Source organism: Lampris incognitus, chromosome 4 (assembly GCF_029633865.1).
Source record: "Lampris incognitus isolate fLamInc1 chromosome 4, fLamInc1.hap2, whole genome shotgun sequence".
Lineage (NCBI taxonomy): Eukaryota > Metazoa > Chordata > Actinopteri > Lampriformes > Lampridae > Lampris > Lampris incognitus.
This window is the reverse complement of record NC_079214.1, coordinates 29,801,879-29,823,673: the sequence shown is the minus strand read 5'-3', so window position 1 is coordinate 29,823,673 and position 21,795 is coordinate 29,801,879. Positions and strand designations below refer to the sequence as shown.

The window sequence follows — 21,795 nt, the reverse complement described above, 5'->3', positions numbered from 1 at the left end:
AACATTTCATTTGTTTCATTAACACAAACATTAAACGCAAAATAATGTGTTTTTAGGGAGACATGAAATAGCTATTAACCCAGTGGGTCCGTGTGCCATTCTAAACTGTACAGTACTATAATCAAATATGTTCATGGAATGTCATGGCAATGTCATTGATCTGAACAGTAAACAAACATCTTCATTCTCAACTTTCATCAAAAGTAATCAAAAGAAAGGACATGACTGAAGAGACGCGAGTCCCTTGACAGTTTTCACAATAAGCTCACATCTTTAGCATGAACATTTTTAGACTTGGTGAGACTCCCTAATAACCTTACACAATTTACAAAAAAAAAGTCACTTTTTAAAATATTGGCATGTTATGTATGCACCTCCCATCATTCATGTATTTTTTCAGTTTTCATTTATGAGTCGTTCACTTGTTTACTGTCACAATCACAGACAATGACATGGCATACAATGAATAAAATCGATTACAATGCCGAAGCTCAGTCTGTAATGGTTTACTGTGTGTCACTACATACGTGGAGCTGGTTAGCTGGTTAATAGCAAGCTTTCAAACAGGATGGCAAGTAGGAACACTCATGTTATGGTGTTCTGCACCAACGTGTGAAATACAACATATACAGACACATTTTACAGTAGCAGAGTGTCATTAAAGTATAGAGTATATGGACAGAACGACAGGACATGCTTACTTGAGCACTGTTATGACTGGGCAGTTACACAGCTGACCTACTACAGACTGATTATTCAAAAAAGCAACATCCTGCCATTGTCTTGGCGGGATGGGCCACCTTGCTTAAGTGACCTACCTTTACACTAAGGGCAATGAAAAAAACAAGAATGTCAATAAACAAGTATTTCAGCACAACACCTGTGTGACAGCACTTATAGCTTTGGAGAGTCTACCACCCCAACTCTAAAAAAAAAAAAATCTCGGTGAAACACTGCAGGTTTTAGAGAAACTGTGTCATTCAAACCATGTAAACCCTTTAATCCAAATCCCAGAAAAGTTTTATCAGTTCACCTGGACACCAAGTTTAGTTGGGAGAACGTTTCATCACTCATCTAAGTGACTTTGTCAATTCTCGGCTGACTGCAGGTATCCCCAACCCTATTAACAGTATAGCTGCTTAATGACTGAAAGTAATGATCCAACTACGGTTTCATATGCAGACGACTGTGACCATTCATTACAGTTACAATGGTCGCATGCACTATTCACAGAGGATTGGGGAATAGCTGCAATCACAGCATTGTAAAATGGAGAGAGATTGGGGATACCTGCACTTAGATGAGCGATGAAACACTTTCCAACTAAACTTGGTGTCCAGATGAACTGATTAAACTTTTCTGGGATTCTACACCTGGATTACTGAGCATGCATCAAGACATTTAATCCAAATATTGCTTCTAACTGATTGCTCCCTGAAATCCAGTTATTGGTTGGGTGTTGCTAGATTGCACAAAGTGAAGGCACAGAAGGGGTAATGGTTTCCATGCCCAGCCAGTCAATAATGCATTCAAAATTACACACTTGATCTAACCTTAACCCTAAATGTAACTACTATCTAAACTTAACCTAGGATACTGCCCGTCTGTATCTTCACTTTGTGGGCTCTAGCAATGACCTTACTAATTTCCATGTAAACACATGAAATATGATAATTTCACTATGGTGTTTTTAAGCATCAGTTCTTACCTGTTGCTTATACGTCGTCCTTTTAGGTACTTTTCCTCTGCATTTCTTAATGACACATTATCCACTCCAGCAATGGCATAAATGATGGCCTGTTTAAGAGGAAAATTTTTTACAATACTTTCAAGATCTACCATATACTATAATATACACTTCAGGAATCCTATAATACATCTTCTTGTCAATGAAAATTTGACTGGATTAATATTACGCCCTGAAGTTGAAATTTCTGTTTATGGACCCATTACACATTTGAAATGAAACCGTTTTCGGACATGAGTTCTCTGGTGAAAACTTAACATGAGTTCTCTGGTGAAAACTAAAGCCAACCTCAGGTAGGAGCACATCTAGGACAAAGCGGACACACTCAGTGAACTTCATGTTGGCCAAGCAGGGAGCAGTTGCAGGGGCTGTGCAATAAAGTTCATTCAGGTACTGGTAGACTTGGTCTAACTGCGCATCCTCCTCCAAGTAGGTCTCCACCATCTGCTTTTGACCCCTACTAAGGAATGAGTGTAGCCACCTGGAACACTGCTGTCCACTGATTATAGCCTGCCAAGAGAGGGATAGCAAAATACAGCACTTTGTCCTTTTTTCAATTCTGTTTTCCACTCATTCATTTCCCCCAGTAATCCCAACCTGGGAACTGACCAGCAAAGCTAATGACTTCTACTGTTGACAAATGAAAAGCTCTACCCTCACACACAAGGGGGATGCTTCATTTCATCATCTTTCTCCATGCCATCAACGTGGAATTCTTAGCAGCATGCATATGTAATGTGATTGTCCACTTAAAGGAAAAGAAAAATATGGGTAGAATATCCATCTAGCCATACCAGTAGGTATTTTTCCGCCTTGCGCTCCTTGACAATGAAGTGCACCAGCTTATTGTTAGCACGGTTATGGGCGGCATGGGTCCGATCAGGCAGCAGCCTCTTTGAACACTTGACCATCTCCTCCTGCTGCTCACCAATGACATGCTCCTCCATTACCAGCTTACTGGGAATGGTTAATATTTCTGAGGATCCTTGTGGGTACTTCTTCCGTACTGGATAGCCTGAGGAGTTGGAGAAACAGAAGAGAGATGGTGGTCTTTACCGGGATAATGTTTACGAAGTCAAAATTTGGAGTTATTAGTATTATATAACAGAACTTACTCATATCATGAGCCAAGTATTCAATGAAGGAACCAGTAAATGAGCTACATGCTGCAAAGATAATACAAAATGTTAATAATCACAACATTTTGGTGTGACAGCAATTTCACATCATATATAAAGCCTTTGAACTAAGATAGTTAAGCATTTTGTTCCTCTCTAGGACACTACTTACCAATACGAATTCTATAGTCAGATATCAGCTCTAGGGACCATTCAATGGTGGCACCATACTTCTCTTTGGCTTTATTCTGCAGCACAAACATTATGAGTCACATACACTATGTGACCAGAAGTATGTGGTCACCCCTTCTAATTAATGGGTTTGGCTATTTCATTTTCATCCACATCCATTGCCAACAGCTACATAAAATCAAGCATACAGCCATGCAATCTCTAAAGACAAATATTGGCAGTAGAATGGGTCGTACTGAAGAGCTCAGTTACTTTCATTGTGGCACTGTCATAGGATGCCACCTTTCCAAGTCAGTTCACCAAATTTCTGCCCTGCTAGAGCTGCCCTGGTCAACTGTAAGTGCTGTTATTGTGAATGGAAACTTCTCGGAGCAACATGGTTTGGACTTAGGTCCCTTAGCTCCAGAGAAGGGAAATCTTAATTATATAGCATACAATAAAATTCTAGATAATTGTGTGCTTTCAACTTTGTGGCAACAGTTTGGGGAAGGCCCCTTCCTGTTTCAGCATGACAATGCCCCAATGCACAAAGTGAGGTCCATAAAGGCAAGGCAAGGCAAGTTTATTTGTATAGCACCATATCATTGCAGAGGTCATTCAAAGTGCTTTACAGGCAAAAGAAAAAAAAAGCATTATAAAAGCATAAGATAAATAAAAGTACAGACAAGTTTAAAACCGAGTTAATAAAATAAATAAAAGTGCCATAAAACTGATTAATTAAAAGTAACAATCAGAGCAGAATATATAAAAATAGCAAATTATACAAAACACACTCACACACACACACCAAGAACTTAGCCATAGGCTGTTTTAAAAAGTAAGGTTTTTAATCTGCTTTTAAATGTGTCCAGTGTGGGGGGCCTCTCTCAGATCCTCAGGCAGGGCGTTCCATCTACTTGGGGCATAAATACAAAATGCAGCTTCCCCTGCTCTAGACCTAGCATGAGCAAAGGTTAAAAGACCACTGCCATTGGACCTGAGAGTTCTTGCTGGTTTGTAAGTAATTAGTATGTCTTTTATAGAGTGTGGTGCAAGGCCATGTGGCGCTTTGTATACAATTAGCAGAATTTTAAAATCGACTTGAGTTTTGACCGGGAACCAATGCCGAGATCTAAGAACAGATGTAATGTGTTCATACTTTTTAGTTCTGGTGAGAACACATGCTCCCGCATTTTGAATTAACTGTAGTTGGCGCACAACTGATTTTGGGAGACCAGTGAATAGTCCATTAGAGTAGTCTAGTCTACTTGTTATAAATGCATGGATTAATTTCTCAGTCTGATTTTGATAGAAAGCCCTTAGTTTTGAAATGTTTTTAAGATAGTAGAGGGGTGATCTTGTCAGACATTTGATGTGGCTCTTAAAATTCAGATCACTGTCTATGATTTCACCAAGATTTCTAGCTTCATTTTTACACTCAAGAGACAGAGAGCTGCAATTCTCTGTCTCTGAGCCTTTGCACAAAAAATAAGCATTTCTGTCTTGTCTTTGTTCAATGTAAAAAGTTCTCTGACATCCATAGATCAATATCGTCAATACACTGAGTTAGGGAATGTATGGGATCTAGGTCATCAGGAGATAGGGATATGTACAGTTGTGAATCATCTGCATAATTGTGGTATTCACTTTGAGTTTCTGTATAACGTGTGAGTGGGAGCATATACAGATTGAACAGCAATGGTCCAAGAATCGAACCTTGGGGTACCCCACACATTATACCCACTTTGTCTGAGGAAAGGCCTCCAATAGACACAAAGAACTGCCTGTGATGTAGGTATGTTCTAAACCAGTTGAGAACCGGGCCAGGGAGGCCAACCCATTTTTCTAATCTCTCTAGCAAAATGTCATGATCAACAGTGTCGAAGGCGGCACTGAGATCCAGGAGTACAAGAACTAATATTTTTTTAGAATCCGTGTTCATATGCAGATCGTTCACAACTTTGATAAGTGCTGTTTCTGTGCTATGGTGAGATCAAAAACGTGATTGATAAATGGCTAAAAGGTTGTTTGATATTAAATAGTTATTAACTTGTGAATAAACTGTTTTTTTCCCCAAGTATTTTGCTGAGGAATGGTAAGTTGGAGATGGGCCTGTAGTTGGCAATAGCTGTCGCATCAAGGTTGCTCTTCTTCAGAAGTGGTTTAATGACAGCTGTCTTTTTTTTTCTTAAATGTATTTCTGATTTCTCCCAATTTAGTGGCCAATCGCTCCCTATTTTAGTTCAAACACCCACCCTCGTACTGCATGTGTTTGCCAACTGTATCTTTCTGGCTGGCAGTCTCGAAGGAGACGCCTCCCCACTTTCGTGACAAGGCGGCTCCAGGCCGAACCACTGCTTTTTCCGACGCACCCAGAGACGCATTCATGTGACGAACACAAGCCGACTCCACCCCCCTCCCGAAGACAGCATTGCCAATGATTGCTGCTTCATCGAGTCCGGCTATAGTCGGATCTGACGAGACCGAGGCGCGAACCCCAGTCCCCAGTGGGCAACTGCATCGACACAAAGCCGATGCTTAGACCGCTACACCACTGCGGACTACTAATGACAGCTGTCTTAAGTGCTGCAGGAAAAATACCTGCCTAAAGAGAGCAGTTAATAATTTCTAAAACATCATGTGCTAAGCAATTAAAAACATTTTTAAAAAAATGTGGTAGGGAGAGGATCCAAGCAGCAGGTGGAGGACCTGAGCTGCCCAACAATATTGTCTAGATTTTTAAGGTCTAGAGGGTCAAAGTGAGACATGGCGCTAGTGATATTTCTGGAGAACTGGGGGGTAGGTTCATTACTGGATCTTGAGGCACTAATGTTCTGTCTAATGGCAATAATTGTGTTATTGAAGAATGTAGCGAATTGCTACCTAGCTTGCAGAGTTTGGTGAGGAAGAACTTTACTGGCCTGCACAGATCCCTGACCTCAACCCCATCCAACACCTTTGGGATGAATTAGAACACTGACTTCGAGCCAGGCCTTCTCACCCAACATCAGTGCCCGACCTCACTGATGCTCTTGTGGCTGAATGAGAGCGAATACCAGCAGCCATGTTCCAAAATCTAAAAGAAAGTCTTCTCAGAAAAGTGGAAGCTGTTGTTAGCAGAAAGGGGGGACCAACTCTATATTTATACTTCATTATTACTTTTCATGGGTTTTTTTCCCCCCTTTTCTCCCTAATTGTATCTGGCCAATTACCCTACTCTTCCGAGCTGTCCCAGTCGCTGCTCCACCCCCTCTGCTGATCCAGGGAGGGCTGCAGACCACCACATGCTTCCTCCGATATATATGGAGTCGCCAGCCACTTCTTTTCACCTGACAGTGAAGTGTTTCACCAGGGGGACGTAGCACAAGGGAGGATCACGCTATTCCCCCCAGTTCCACCTCCCCCCCGAACAGGCACCACAACCGATCAGAGGAGGTGCTAGTGCAGCAACCAGGACACATACCCACATCTGGCTTCCCACCCGCAGACATGGCCAATTGTGTCTGTAGGGACGCCTGACCAAGCCGGAGGTTCCCCCTGTTGGTAGGCAACGGAATACACAGCCACGCCACCCGGACGCCCCCAACTCCATATTATTGACCATTAGGGGTGTAACAGTAGACACATTTGTGCCGAAAATTTTCGGTATGGGTCTTTCAGTTCAACACGCATGTATATTGAACAAATGCAGCATTGTTTTAACCACTGCACGTGCGGAACTTTTGTGTGTGTGTAATTTAATTTAAAACTCATATGAGTTTCCCCCTAGCAACTTTTGCAAAGGGCCAGATGATGTTCAGCCATGTTCAGCCACCCCACTAAGCATCCACACACACACACGTGCACGCCATAGAGATTGCCGGTAATTTTAGCACAGCGCAGCCTCGTAGTTATTGTGACCCTAGGTAAACCAGAGCTTGAAGAGCCTCCAGTATAATGAAAATCTGCTGTTTGGGAACATTATGGTTTCTCAGTTAACTACAATGATGATGGACAAAGACAGGTTGATCGGATGAAAGCTATATGTCGGCATTATTCAGCTGTGATCAGGTATGTAGCTGGCTGTATGTCAAACCTGCTCACTCATCGGATACGCTGCAGTATTGACAGACTTTTTTATTTAAGAAAGACAGAGTCATAGTTTGTCCAGTAAACCACTGTTTAATAAAAAAAAAAGTTTTGTTTCTCCCCCCCCACTGTATGGATAACGTACCTAACTGTGACTTCAAAACTGAGGTATGTACCGAACTGTAAATTTTGTGTATCGTTACACCCCTATATTGCCCATGGTTTTGGAATGAAATGTTCAACAAGCACATATGGGTGTGATATTTGAGAGTCCACATATTTTTGGCCGTATCGTGTAATTTTATGCTGCCATTAGTTGAAATAAAGCTTACAAAATGAAATTGTGAATGTTAAATTAATTCACCATTCTCACCATCAACTGACTGGCCTCTTTACAGTCAAACGGCTTTAAGGTTTTAAGAGCCACAGTAAACCTGCAAGAGAAAAAAACAATCACAAACACAAGAAATAGGTGGAGTCGGCCTGCAGGAAAAGAAACCCATGTCAGTCAGTGCATGAGGAAAGTTTCAATCCAGATTCTGTTGACAATAGGCCTCTATCCCATAATACTGGGTATGGATGTCTAGGGCTGTCACGATCATGAAATTGTCATACAAATAATTGCGATTAACGATTTAATTGTCTTTTGTTTTTGCCCCCCCCCTTTTCTCCCCAATTGTACTTGGCCAATTACCATATTTTCTGAGCCGTCCCGGTCGCTGCTCCACCCCCTCTGCCAATCCCCTGAATTGAATGGCTGCATTTCTTTGGCTATATACCGCGTTACACTGTCTGTTAACATGCACCATCTGGTACCGTCATGTTTATATTTAGACACTTGTCCAAAAGCTTCAGGAACAGCCAAGTGCCGGGATGGAACTGCGGCGGTAGCTGTCTTTCAAATTTCGGCAAATTGGGTGGGGTGGTGGATGCATAGATGTTCTTTTTAATTTGTGGTATTAGGGCTTTTGACCGCCACCTTTCTGCTGCAAATCTGACAAATCGACCCCTCCAAGTTATTGGGCTCTCCTTTTTCATTTGGCTTAAAACCAAAATGTGCCCACAGCGGTGCTGTGGTGTTTGGCTTTGCAATGCCAAACACCACTATGTCCATGATGTTAATGTCAACAGATGCTCGTCAAAATGCAGTCATCGAATATTATAGAATAAGCCTCCCAAGATGGGGTGATTTCAATGTCGTTATGGATGAGGTTAGTGATAGATGGCCTCCAGGTCGTCTCTCAAACTCCAATTCTACATTAAAGCTAGTTACGAGCAGGTGTGACTTAACTGATATATGGAGGGATAAATTTCCGAATAGTAGGATGTACACCTGGAGTAATAAAAACTGCTCCAGACGGTCATGTATAGACTTCTGGCTTGTCTCTAAAACTTTAAATAAAGACAGTATTACAGTCAATATTTTAACAACACTATCAACAGATCACAGAGCTGTAATCATTAGTATTAATTTTTACTCTGTGAATATGGGTTAAACATTTTCTACTGGAAAATGAACAGTTCCCTATTAAATCACAGCAGTGTACAACAAGAGCTGGAAAATCTTACTACGCTATACTGGAACAAAGCTCAAAGAGAAGGATTTTTTGGAACTAATTGGGAGCTCCTTAAATTTGAAATTTGTAAATACATGAGGAATTATGGCAGCCTGCTAGCTAAATCCAGGCGAAGCTCAGAAGAAGAAGTTATTTCAGAAATCAGATCCCTGTCTAATGTCCCACCAGAAAATTTATCTGAAGAGGAGAGATTAAAATTAGCTGAGTTACAAAGCAAATTAGATGACATGTATAAAAGGAAAGCAGAGGATGCTTTTGTAAGATCTAGGCAGAAATGGCTAAAGCAATGCAAGCAGATGTCTGCATATTTCTTTAATTTAGAAAAATCACAAGCCAAGTATAATTCTGTCCTGCAGTTGGATATTGCAGGAGCACTTACTGATAATAATAAGAATATCTCAAAGTTTTGTTATGAATATTATTATTATTCATACAAATCTAAGTACAATGGGGATGTTATGTCAACATTTTCTAAATATATGGATGGTATAAATTCAATTAGCCAGGAGGATAAGTTAATTTTTGAGTCTCCAATTACTATTGAAGAAGTTATAGATGCCATAAATCATCTAAAAAATAAGTCACCAGGGAATGATGGAATCAGCTCTGAATTTTAAAAGCTTTTTTTCTGAGCTGCTAGCACCATTCCTTTTGAATGTATTTTTAGAGAGCATTGCAAAATCTACACTTTCTACCAGCATGACACAGGGTGTAATTTGTCTAATAAATTGACAACTGGAGGCCCATTAGTTTACTCAATAATGATTATAAACGGTTTGCTTTTGTGTTTACCATGAGATTTAAAAGTGTTCTGGACTCAATTATAGATGAAAATCGATCTGGATTTATGAGTAACAGACATAGTATTTCCAATTACACAAGACTGGTTTTTGATCTTATTGATTATTCTGAACTGATTACTGATAACTAGGGATGGGCATCGTTAGGATTTTATCGATACTACTACTCTTATCGGTACTGCTTATCGGTTCGGTACTTTATCGATACTCTTATCGGTTCTTTTTGATTATTATGCAAGAAAAAAGACACTTAATTAAGAACAGAATCGACATTGCTTTATTATTCTATTATATAACTTTATATAAATATAAACAAATATTATTTATTCAGCAGCAACAGCAGCAGCAATGTTTTAAATGCGTCTGAATTATAGACTTTATAATCAACATTCAACAACAACAAATAAGATAAAAAATAAAAGTAGATAAAGATAAAGAAAAAAATATATATATTAAAAATAATTTTTTACAGCAAAAGGCTAACGGAAGTTCAAACAAACAAGAACCTAGAACATTATCCTAACAGTTCTTCTGCAGAAAAATCAACATATCTGCCTTCTCCGGCAGGAGTCGTGATCTCTCCTGACTTATAGTGTCCCCGGCTATTAGCCTAGCTAACTCCGTATCTATGGCTTATATATTTGTAGCTAAACAATTAGCTAAGCAATTATATTTTATTTATTGGCCTATTCGTAATAATTCGTTATTAGCCTAGCTAACTCCGTATCTACGGCTCATACGGCTTACCTGCAGTGGACGTGGATGGAACACTACGAGCAAAGCAGTGGAAACTCCGCGTTTCCGCAGATTAATACCATGTTTCGACAAAAGATGTTTCGACAGATTGCTGGTATTGCCACCCTTACTGGCAAATGATTTGTTGCACTTGTGGCAACGAGCGTTGTTGTCATCGACTTTTGAAAAATATACCCAAACTTTTGAACGTTTAGTTCTCTCCGCCATGATGAGCACTTGAGCAGAGCTGTCTGCGCGTGTGTCAGCGAGTGTGTGGAGCACAGCACAGCCACGTCCCTCGCGCAGTAAGAGAGCGAGACAGAGAGATGGAGAAAAGGGCAAACAAGATTATGTTCGCGACGTTTAAATTCCTCGAAAAACACAATTGCCACAATATAAATCTCACTCCATGATTTCTCGAGTACCTACCAACTACCGATAGCAGAACCGAAAACGTCGGATCTTAAAAATGCTCCGGCTTTTACTAATTTAGAACCGGTTCCCGTTTAGAACCGGATTTCGGGGGGCATCCCTACTGATGACAGTTTTACACTTTTTCTTGACTTTTACAAAGCCGTTGACACAGTTGACCACCCCTTCATTTTCTAATATCTTGAAAAATTTGGATTTGGAACATACTCTATGCAAATGGGAACAGCTCTGTGAAATTAAGTGATGGTACTACTCAAAGATTCTGTCTAGAAAGAGGCATACGCCGAGGCTGCCCAGTCTCTGTTTACCTCTTCCTTATTGTTGCACAAGACTTTTGTCACTATATAAAATCAAGTAACTTAGAAGGTGTCTCTATTGCAGGTAGAAATATTTCATTAAGTCAACTGGCAATGATACAGCTTTGTTCTTGAAAAATGCTCTGCAGGTAAAGCCTGCAATCAAAATTATTGTTGTATTTTCAAAAGCTTCAGGTCTCTGTCTGAATTTAAACAAATGTGAGTGGTTTGCTTTAAAAAGTTGTGACGTAACCTCTATTGATGATATACCTGTCAAGGAAAAGGTCAATTATTTAGGCATTCTTGTACCCCAGGATCAACAAGACAGATGCACTCCTAATTTTAGTCCAATAATTAAAAAAGTGGAAAATAAATTTAATGGCTGGTTACAAAGACATCTATCCTTGAAGGGATATGTCCAGCCTTTCGAAAGCTGAAGGTATTTCTAGGCTAGTTTATGTTGCATCCTCTCTTTTCCTTGATAACAAAACTACCAAAAAAATTGACCAGTTGCTATTTAATTTTTTTGCGGCAAAATCGTATACATTACATCTGAAAATCTGTAGTTATAAATTCTTGCAAAAATGGTTGTCTTGACTTTTTGGACTTCTCTACCTTGAACAACGTATTTAAGATTAACTGGTTAAAGCATTTTAAAAAAAAGACTCCTCCATGTGGAACTTCATTCCAGAATTAGTTTTTAACCAAATTGGAGGGCTCCCCTTCCTATTAGTATGCATTATAAAATAAATAAAATACCAGTTAAACTGTCAAATTTTCACAAACAGGCTTTATTGGTATGGAAATTAATTTACAAGTGCGATTTCTCACGACAACATTATTACATCTGGAATAATGGTGATATCTTATATAAAAATAGGAGTATATTTCTGACGTATTGGTTTGACAGAAACATTTTTTTGGTGAGTCAGCTGATTATCCCAGAAGGCCATCTTATGAACTACAATGAATTCATCTCTCGTTTCAATTTTCCTGTCACAATTAAGGAATTTGCTCTGGTAATGGGGGCTATTCCCAGTGGTTCTGTAATTTTGTGCAGGGGTTGTTTAGTTAAAGAACATGTTTCTTTTGTTAATCCTGCTGATTCTCCTTGTGGGAAAATGTGTTTCTCACCATCCTGCAAGAATAATAACAAAGCTATTCACTGTTTGTTTCAGAGTGAGGTTGTCATGAAGCCTTATGTCACTACCTACTGGAGCAACTTTGCTAACAATATTCCTTGGTCAAAAGTGTGGTCTTTGACTAACAAATACTTTATTACTAATAAGATAAGAGAGGTTTCCTTTACAATTTTGCATAAATTTTACCCTACAATGCATTTTATTTTCTCAGGAAATTTAAGACTGATATAAATTGTTCCTTTTTGCTCAGCTCATCCAGAAACTGTGCCCCATCTTTTTTGGCATTGTCAATATTCTAGGACTCTATGGAAAGATGTTTCAAAATGTATTAGTGACACCTTATACATGAATTTTGCATTGTTTTATGAGTATATTATTTTTGGATTCTTTGCCTATGACAATAACTTTGAGGAAAGAGCATATATCATAAATGTACTGATTATTCTAGCTAAATTCTATATATATAAGTGCAAGTTTACAAAAAGCCATTTTATGGAAGGTCTAAGTGTTCAGGCTGTTGAGGAACCTCACAGCCCAAGGAATAAAACTGTTGCATAGTCTGGTGGAGGTAGCACGGATGCTCTGGTGCCTCCTGCCAGAGGGTAGGAGGGTGAAGTGGATGTGGAATGGGTGGGTGGTGTCCTTCACAATCCTGAGAGCCTTCCGGATACAACTTGCATCATAGATGGCCTGGCTGGATGGGAGGGCAGTTCCTATGATCTTTCCAGCGGTCTTCACTATCTGCTGTAGGGATTTGCGGTCGGAGTCCTTGTAGTTCCCATGCCAGACAGTGATACAGTCGGTCAGAATGCTCTCTATGGTGCCTCTGTAGAATGTGATGAGGATGGGTGGGGGGAGACTCGCCTTCTTCAGACACCGCAGGAAGTGAAGACATTGCTGGGCCTTCTTGGAGAGCGCAGTGACATGTGAGGACCAGGAAAGGTCCTCTGTGATGTGAACTCCCAGGAACTTAACACTGCTGACTCTCTCCATGTCCATACCATTGATGGTCAGAGGGGTAGCGTAGGCGCTGGTTTTTCTAAAGTCAATAATGACCTCCTTAATTTTTCCTATGTTTAGGAAGAAGTTGCTGTTTTTGCACCTCGTCACCAGTTGATCCATCTCCGCTCTGTTCACGAGGCCCAGGAGTTTTTGTCAAAACACTGGCGCTGCATGGCTGACACAACAGGGGAGCGTGAGTGACAATGCTGGGCCAACAAGCCCATGACCAACGCTGCATTTTCGTGTGCTATAAGCTAAATTGATCTAACAATTGACTGATGGCAAAGCTGGCAGTTTTTTTCCCCTCTCCTGCCTATCTCATCTTCGTTCAACTTAAGTGTTCATAATTACACGGACAGGGGGTTTGCACCAAAGCCTGGATCAGACAAAACTGCAGGGTGATTGCTGCTAATTTGTTTAAATGGCTAGCTGCTAACCTGGTTTAGCAAAGCTGGCAAGTCAGTTGTTTCCCCCCCCCTGCTTTAGCTCGTCTTCATTTTGTTCAAGTGTTCATATCTTCCCTAGTTGGGTATTCACTGTTAATTGTAAAATCTGGATCGCGTCTGTTCTCAGGCGCTCTGCTAAGCTATAGGCTGTCGACTGCTATCTGTTTATGGGGCTATGTACTGATTTTGACTACAATGAATAGTCGACAGAGTTAGATACTCCATATTCTTGCCCTTGTTCACTACTCATTTACTTATTTGTACATGTGCATGCGGGCAAGGTCACTTATTCTACCCTAAGCAACTCCCCATATTTAAGTGTGTTTGGTCTTTTTAACAATGAACTACAGGTTACTATAACTGTACTTATATGCGGGAAATGGGATACTGGATATTTCCTGTAAGGAAGAATGGGTAAGAGAGGCACTAGCGTGCAAGAAGTGTGGGGTTTTTGCACCAAGATGTGGATTTTGGATGTTTTTAGGTTTTTTTTGTTTTGCCATCCCTCTCTTCTTTACCCATTTCTTCCCTTCTCAGCCGTCCAGGCGTCAGACAGTCTGCATCATGCATCTCATTTGTAATAATGGCCTGGCCACAACAACAGTAACATCCACTTCATCACATGGTATGTCAAGGGAGACAATCCCACAAAAATAAGTAGAATTATGGCTCATCTTCAACATCTCAGGGGGGACATTTTCTTTCCCCAGGAAACGCACCTTTGAATTGGTGATATATTGCAACTTAAAAAGGCTTGGGTAGGCTAACTGTACCATTCGAAATTCAATGGGAGAGCTAGAGGCGCTGCCATTCTGTTTCATAAAAACACCCCATTCGAACGAACTGATGTGCTGTCTGATCCTAACGGACACTAAGTTATTCTCTGCGGGAGACTAAGGGACATCCCTCTTGTACTAGCAAGTGTGTACATGTCCAACTGGGATGATGCTCAGTTCATTTCCAGTTTTTTCACACTTCTTCCTGATATTGACAGCAAGCATGTAATCATAGGGGGTGAGTTCAATTTGGTCCAGGATGCCAGTCTCGACAGATCTTCAGACAGACCTTACGTGATAGCTAATTTAGCAAAGGTACTAGACACGTATGTCAAATGTTTAGCGCTGTTTGACCTGTTGAGAGCCAAATTCCCCTCAAGAAAGGCTTTTTCTTTTTTTCCCCCATGCCCATCACTCATACTCACGAATAGATTTCTTTCTAGTAGACAGCAGATTAATTTCAAATATTACCGTCTGTGAATATCATAGCATTGCCATTTTGGATCATGCCCCTGTTTCTATCGACATTCGTCTCAACTCTCCTACCCCTCTCCTTAAGCGATGGCGTTTCATTTGCTCTTTACTGGCCAAGCACTCATTTAGACAGTTTTTAAATTCACAAATAGCGCTCTTTTTTTGAGCCCAATGAGACAATCGATGTCAAAAGGGGAACTCTCTGGGAAGCCTTTAAAGCCTATATATGGGGCCAATCCATTTCATTCATTCATTATTCAAACCGCTTATCCTGCTCTCAGGGTCGCAGGAGCCTATCCCAGCAGCCACTGGGCAGTAGGCAGGGAGACACCCTGGACAGGCTGCCAGGCAATCACAGGGCATTACGTTACATATTACTAATATTAATGTAACCTTCTAAAGACTCACTGGCCGATCGGCCAGGGGGTTGGCCCCCTTTAGTCGAGCGGTTAGCAATGTCGCCTTGTGGTGTAGTACACCCCGGATTGAATCCCGCAGCGGGTGGAAATATGCTCGGTTACATTGATGGCAGCAGTGGGATCCGGAAGCGTGCAGATCCTCATAAGTCTCTTCGGAGTGCAGGTTTAACAAAGCGTGAGAGCACGCTTCTGGGAGAGAGTGACTACTGTAACCTACTAAAGACTCACTGGCCGATTGGCTGAGGGGCCAATCCATTTCATATGTCTCGAAAATGAAGAAAGCGACGAAGATACTTTGAGATCCTCACTGCCTGGACAGTCAATATGCTATTTCCCCCGACCCTGAGCTGGGCAACAAGGCTGGGATAATCTTGGCCCTTCAAGCCAGAAACGCCGCGGCCTCAAGATTAATCCCAAGAATTAAATCTCCTGCAGAATCAAATCAAATAAAATCAATTTCATTTGTATAGCCCAATATCACAAATTACAAATTTGCCTCAGTGGGCTTAACAGCAACACAACATCCTGTCCTTAGACCCTCTCATTGGATAAGGAAAAACTCCCTAAAAAACCCCTTTAACAGGGAGAAAAAATAGGAAGAAACCTCAGGGAGAGCAACAGAGGAGGGCTCTCTCTCCCAAGAAGAGGTTTTCTGAGATCCAGTTAAAATCAACGACACGTTTGCTGCATTTTATTCTGAGCTCTATACCTCTAACCTCCCCCCTACTTCTGAGGGGGACCGGCCTCTTGACTGGATGAGATTTCCAAAAATTAATGACAACTTAGTTACAAAACTGGGCAAACCCATATCTATAAACAAAATACATAAGGCAATCAACTTATTACAATCTGGTAAATCTCCCGGCCCTGACAGGTTCTCCACTGAATTTTTTGAGACATTTATCACTCCTTCGGCACCAGTCTTACAAAAAATGTATAATGAAGCATTTGAAAACCACTGCCTGCCACCTACCTATCGGAGGCCTCAATCACCCTGCTTATTAAAAAAGGCAAAGACCCTCTACTCTGCAGTAGCTATAGACCTAGCTCCCTTTTAAATATCAACTACAAAACTGTGGCAAAGATTTTGTCCCTACAACTTCAGCAAGCAGTTCCCCAAATAATTTCAACAGATCAAACAGGATTTGTGTTGGAAAGAAAATCTTTTCATAACACCGGAAGACTTAATATACTCAATACAACCACCTCACACATGCCAGAGGTTATGGTATCCCTGGATGCTGAGAAGGCCTTTGATAGGTTGGATAAATTTGGTTTCAGTGCTAATTTCATTTCATGGATTAGGCTACTTTATACTGCCCCTATGGCTTCAGTGCAGTCAAACAATATACATTCTCCCCCTTTCCCCCTGCATTGTGGCACTAGACAAAGCTGCCTGCTTTTGCCGCTGCTCTTTGCTGTTGGCAATCAAGCCTCTAGCCATCTGGCTCCTCGAGGAGAAGGCGTTTGAAGGTATTTCCTGGCTAGGCCTGACCCACAAATTGTCGCTATATGCAGATGATCTACTGCTGTACATTTCTAATCCCGTGTCTTCCCTCCCAGTTGTGTTGCGCATCCTGGATCAATTAGGCAAACTCTCAGGATACAAACTGAACCTCAATAAAAGTGAGTTGCTACCAGTCAATTCTCTGGGTGAGGAACTCCCACACTCATCTTTCCCTTTCAGAGGGGCAGACATTGGGTTTACATACCTTGGGATTTTTATTACAAAATCCTTAAAAGACATCGTCACCCAAAATTTTGCCCCCCTCCTAAAAAAATGTGGAACGGATATGCAACGTTGGTCTAGTTTGCCCCTATCCCTAGCAGGTCACGTAGGTATGGTCAAGATGGTCATCCTACCTAAGTTCTTGTATCTCTTCCAGCACATTCCAGTTCTCCTTAAGAAAAAGTTTTTTTGCTGGCCTGGATCAACTCATCTCTTCTTTTATTTGGAGTAACAGGTCCGCCTGTATTAGGAAGGCTGTATTACAGCTCCCAAAAAAATATGGGGGGTCTTGCACTCGCCAACTTCACACAATACTACTGGGCTTGTAATTTTTAGAAGATTCTATATTGGCTGCATGATCCAGATGATGAATCTCCTATTTGGGCCTGTATGGAACAGTTATCTGCCCCCTTTTCATTGCGCTGTTATTTGCTCCCAAAAGCCAGTACCCATTACCTTCAGTACAAATTCAGTAGTTACCCAGTCAGTAAAAATCTGGGCTCGGTTCAGAAAAGATTTTGGTTTGCATAGGCCCTCTACTCATGCTCCAGTTTTTAACAATTGTACATTTGGACCTTCATTGACAGACTATTCATTCCGTATTTGGTTTAACAGTGGAGTGGCATTAAGACCATTGATGATCTTTACAGTAATGGTATATTCATGTCTTTTGCTGAACTCTTCACTGGGTTTGGCCTACCCAATTCCCACACGTTTCTTTTTTTCAAATTAGGCATTTTGTACAAAGACAGTTCCCTCACTTCCCCAATGCCCCCCCCCCCGAGTCACCAATGGATTCCCTTTTGAACTCTGGACCCACAGCAGAAATGCCTCAGCTCTACTATTTATGGCCTAACTGACTCACTAAACTCAGGCCTTCTTGCCCAAATAAAAAACTCCTGGGAGATAGACCTAGGTATTGAGCGACCAGAAGATAGATGGAATCACATTCTTAAGCAGGTCCACTCATTCTCAATTTGTGCCAGGCACGGCCTGCTACAATTAAAGATTCTGCATAGAATCCATTATACCAATGGTAAGTTAGCAAAGATGTACCCCAACGTCAGTGACGCTTGTAATAGGTGTACACACTCACCCGTTAACCTTATACATATGTTTTGGTTCTGTCCCAGGCTACTAGACTATTGGACAAAAATATTTGAAACTCTGGGGGATGCTTATAACATGATCATTGATCCTAACCCACTTACAGCTATTTGGCATTCCACCCGAAGTAAAACTTTCCCTTACCATTGCAAAAGGTCCTGGCTTTCACAACTTTATTGGCCTATCGTCTCATTCTTTAAAGTGGAAACATATTTCACCTCCCACTCATGACAATTAAAGACATGATGGATTAAAGAGGTTCTACAATGTATCGAGCTTGAAAAAAAATCAGATTCTCCCTTAAAGGCTCCCTGAGATCCTTTAATAAAACACGGAGCCCCTTCTTGGACAATATAAATAATCTGACAGTTCTACCTGATCCTGAGGATAGCTGAGCTCCCTCCCTGTTTTCCTCTCCCCTTCCCCCATCCCTTTCTTTCTGAAATTTTTTAAATTCTATTTTCTATTTTATTTATTTATTTAGCATGTATGTATATTTGTATGTATGTATATGTATACATATATATTATGATTATTATCTTTTATGTATGTATGTATATATATATATGTGTGTGTGTGTGTGTCTGTATATTATGTAGACACATACACAGGTTTTTTTTTTGTCCACTTGTTTTGCTTTCCAATATAGGGTGCAGTTGGATGGGTTGAGGGTGTGTTATTGGTTGGTGGGTTTGCTTTTCATGGGGTAAAACTCACAGGCACATTTACATTTTGTTCTGTTTGTCTTATAAACCTGTGCAAAAATGCAATAAAAAGATTATTAAAAAAATAAAATAATGGAGGGCGCCCAGTCTTCACAGAATGTTCATCTTTTGATTCTTACAACCTTGTGTGTGGCCCTGTATACACCCCTTTGATGCACAAGAACATGTTTTGCACATTTCATAAACACAATAGGTGAGATGAAAACGAAGCCTTGGTTCTTACCCTTTCCTCTTTATGTCAATCAATGGGTTCTCAATGAACAAGATGCTTGCTCTTTTCAGTTTACGGTTCACACTTTTAACCTGCATAGAACATTAACAATCTTAAGCTATACATGTCTTTTACTTTAAGCTTTTAATAAATTAGCAGTTAAAAAGTTAAGTATATTAATTAATTAGGGCAAATATATTAAAATACAAAATATTTTCAAGTAAAATTTCCATGACCAGGTATGTTTTGTCATTCTAATGAATTTTCCCTCTTTTATGCCTTTGATCTTAACACATATGGTTAATAAAAAAGTATGCTCATAAACCCACTAGATGTAACTTTAAATCCAGTCCCTGGTGTGTCATTTTAGCATCTAAAACACATAGTAGCTTAAATGTATGGATAAAAATTATGTAAGTTTTATTTTATGACGAAATAAAATGTCAGTTTAAAAAAAATGGAGTGGTATACTTAGAGGATGTGTCAAAATGTCAGCTGCTTTTCAGTATTGGCTGAAATGAGCACTTTCAGCTATCGACCCACAGAACAGTAATGACAAAAAAGTTCTAACTGCTAATTCACAGAATTTCTTATTTTGCCTGATAGCACTCAAACAGGATTGTGTTTTCACAGATCTGCCTGTTAAAGCTGTTCTGTTGAAATGTCAAGAAAGGATAACTTGTCAAACAACTTCAACATATTCAAGAAGATTCAGTTGTTTCTTGTAATATACTAAAAACACATTTACTTTGCTAATTATTCATCGCAAGCCAAAGTAAATATATAAAGTCGCACTGATCCCTCTCAAATTATACTAACAGCCATTGCACACCCCTACTTGGTTAACCTTTAACAAGTCAAAGAAAGTGAGAAAATGAACAAAAATAAAAACAGATCCAAAACTCCACACTCACCAGTGCAGGCCAGAATGTATAAGTCCTCAATTTGCACCACACAAACACTCCTTCTGAAATGGATGGGGGTTCTGAAACAAACATATTTGCTATCAGCACATTTGTATTCAAACTTTAAAAGCTGTTTGCATTCAGTCACAGCAACATTTCTTACTTTCATCTGCCTGCGTTAAGAAACTTGGTAGTTCCTCCTCCTCCTCAGAGAGCGAGGACAGCTGGTCTTCATGTTGACTTAGCTCTATAGAAAGGTCTGAAGACTCAGAAGTCTCGTCTTGAGTTATCCTTTCTGATCACAAAGATATAACTCAATATGACACAGAAGTAGATAAATAAAATATAGATAAACTGAAAGAAATGAGTCAGAGATAATGATTGGTGAGGGATAATGACAATAAAATATTGAGTCTTTGCATAATTGTGCTGATAAGCTGAAGCCACATCAACCACTATGTTTATGTTCAATAGATTACAGTGCAATGACATGGAGAAAAGGTTGATCCAAGAAAAAAAGAGAGGAAGTAAGTCTGAAAAGTCATTAAATTTAAACAAAGAATAAATCAAAGTTTAAAAAAAATGTGATAACTGAATTGCAGTTTTTTTGAAAGTTAGGTAGTTGCTGTTCCACTATCACTGAAATCCAACCAGGGCAAACAAGGTTATTATTCCAAATATTTGAGATTTACTGTTCACTTAAAACACTATGGAAAACTGTACTTGAAGAAAAGTTTGAGCTTCTTTTCAAGTGGTCAGCAGGGTTACCACCTATATTCACTATACTACCCAATTGTGATTTGAGTAAGGATATCACACCAGGGGTTTTTCCTGTGTGTACTTCTCCTTTCATTTCCAGCTCTTTTGAAGAGAAAAATAAAAGACCAAAAAAAACCCAAATGCAATCTAGTGTTCAATGTGGAATGAAAAGACTAATAAAAGAGCTACCTTGCTCTTTTGAGTATCTCGGCCTGCATCCCTGAGGTGGCTGTGCAGTGACATTCATCTTTACATCTCCTTTTAAGATCTTCTGTCCCTTCCCGCGCCGTCTCTTGGCTGGAGGGCAATCATTTGTTCTACAAATATGCAACTGCTCCATTTTCACTCGCCTCCTGGCTGATCTGGGCCGAGTAGTTTCTGGCACAGCCTTAGGACTTCTACGTCGATGTTGAGCCTTAGATTTCTTGCATGGTGAATTTAATTCTGGTGTCTAAAACAAAACACATTAAGTAACCGCCAGTATGGATTTCAAGCAATGAGTCCTCAATAGCTCAATAGCTTTAATACCTCAATAGCTTTAATGGAACTAGTAGAGAATATTTCAACTGCAATAGACAAAGAATATACAGTGGGAGTATTTATAGATCTCAAAAATAGTGTTCGATACCAGTGATCATGATTTACTTATGAAGAAGCAAGAAAGATGTGGTATTAGAGGGTAATATACTTCTGGGCGAGACACTACCTTGAGAACAGATATCATCAGTATGTTCAAGTGAACAATTTTAATTCAGAACTTAGGAGGAAGGTCACCTGTGGGATTCCACAAGGCTCAGTGCTTGGCCCAAAACTCTTTATACGCTATAGAAATAATATTTGTAAGATGTCAAAATTGTTACATTTTGTTATATTTGCTGAAGACAAATTTATTTTGCTCAGGGAAAAACTTGAAGCAACTCTTGGATACAGCTGAAGGGGAACTGGAAATCCTGAAGAAGTGGTTTGACGCCAATAAAATATCATTAAATCTAAGTAAAACAAAATTATTTGTGTTTGGAAATCGTGAAATCAATTCTGAAGTAACTCTAGCAATTAATGATGTAGAATTTGAAAGAGTGTAAGAAAACAAATTCCTGGGAGTAATAACAGACCATAAACTGTATTGGAAACATCATATAAATCATATCAAATCAAA

At 40.0% G+C, this 21,795-nt stretch overlaps 1 protein-coding gene across 2 annotated transcripts in view; it reads right to left on the bottom strand.

The window, feature by feature from the left end:
• The window catches only part of si:dkey-127k13.1 (PWWP domain-containing DNA repair factor 3A), a 52,050-nt gene that overhangs the window by 8,385 nt on the left and 21,870 nt on the right, over positions 1-21,795 (bottom strand). Inside the window, exons 3-12 of one of the 2 annotated variants that reach the window (XM_056278930.1) lie at positions 20,829-21,090; positions 20,044-20,175; positions 19,890-19,960; positions 18,988-19,067; positions 7,478-7,538; positions 3,038-3,113; positions 2,863-2,913; positions 2,542-2,762; positions 2,036-2,257; positions 1,709-1,797 (exon numbers count right to left, since the gene is read on the bottom strand). In XM_056278930.1, the coding sequence (XP_056134905.1) occupies positions 1,709-1,797; positions 2,036-2,257; positions 2,542-2,762; positions 2,863-2,913; positions 3,038-3,113; positions 7,478-7,538; positions 18,988-19,067; positions 19,890-19,960; positions 20,044-20,175; positions 20,829-21,090 (1,265 nt within the window). Of the gene's footprint in view, positions 1-1,708; positions 1,798-2,035; positions 2,258-2,541; positions 2,763-2,862; positions 2,914-3,037; positions 3,114-7,477; positions 7,539-18,987; positions 19,068-19,889; positions 19,961-20,043; positions 20,176-20,828; positions 21,091-21,795 lie in introns of those variants that run through there. The other variant, XM_056278931.1, reaches the window with a different exon arrangement.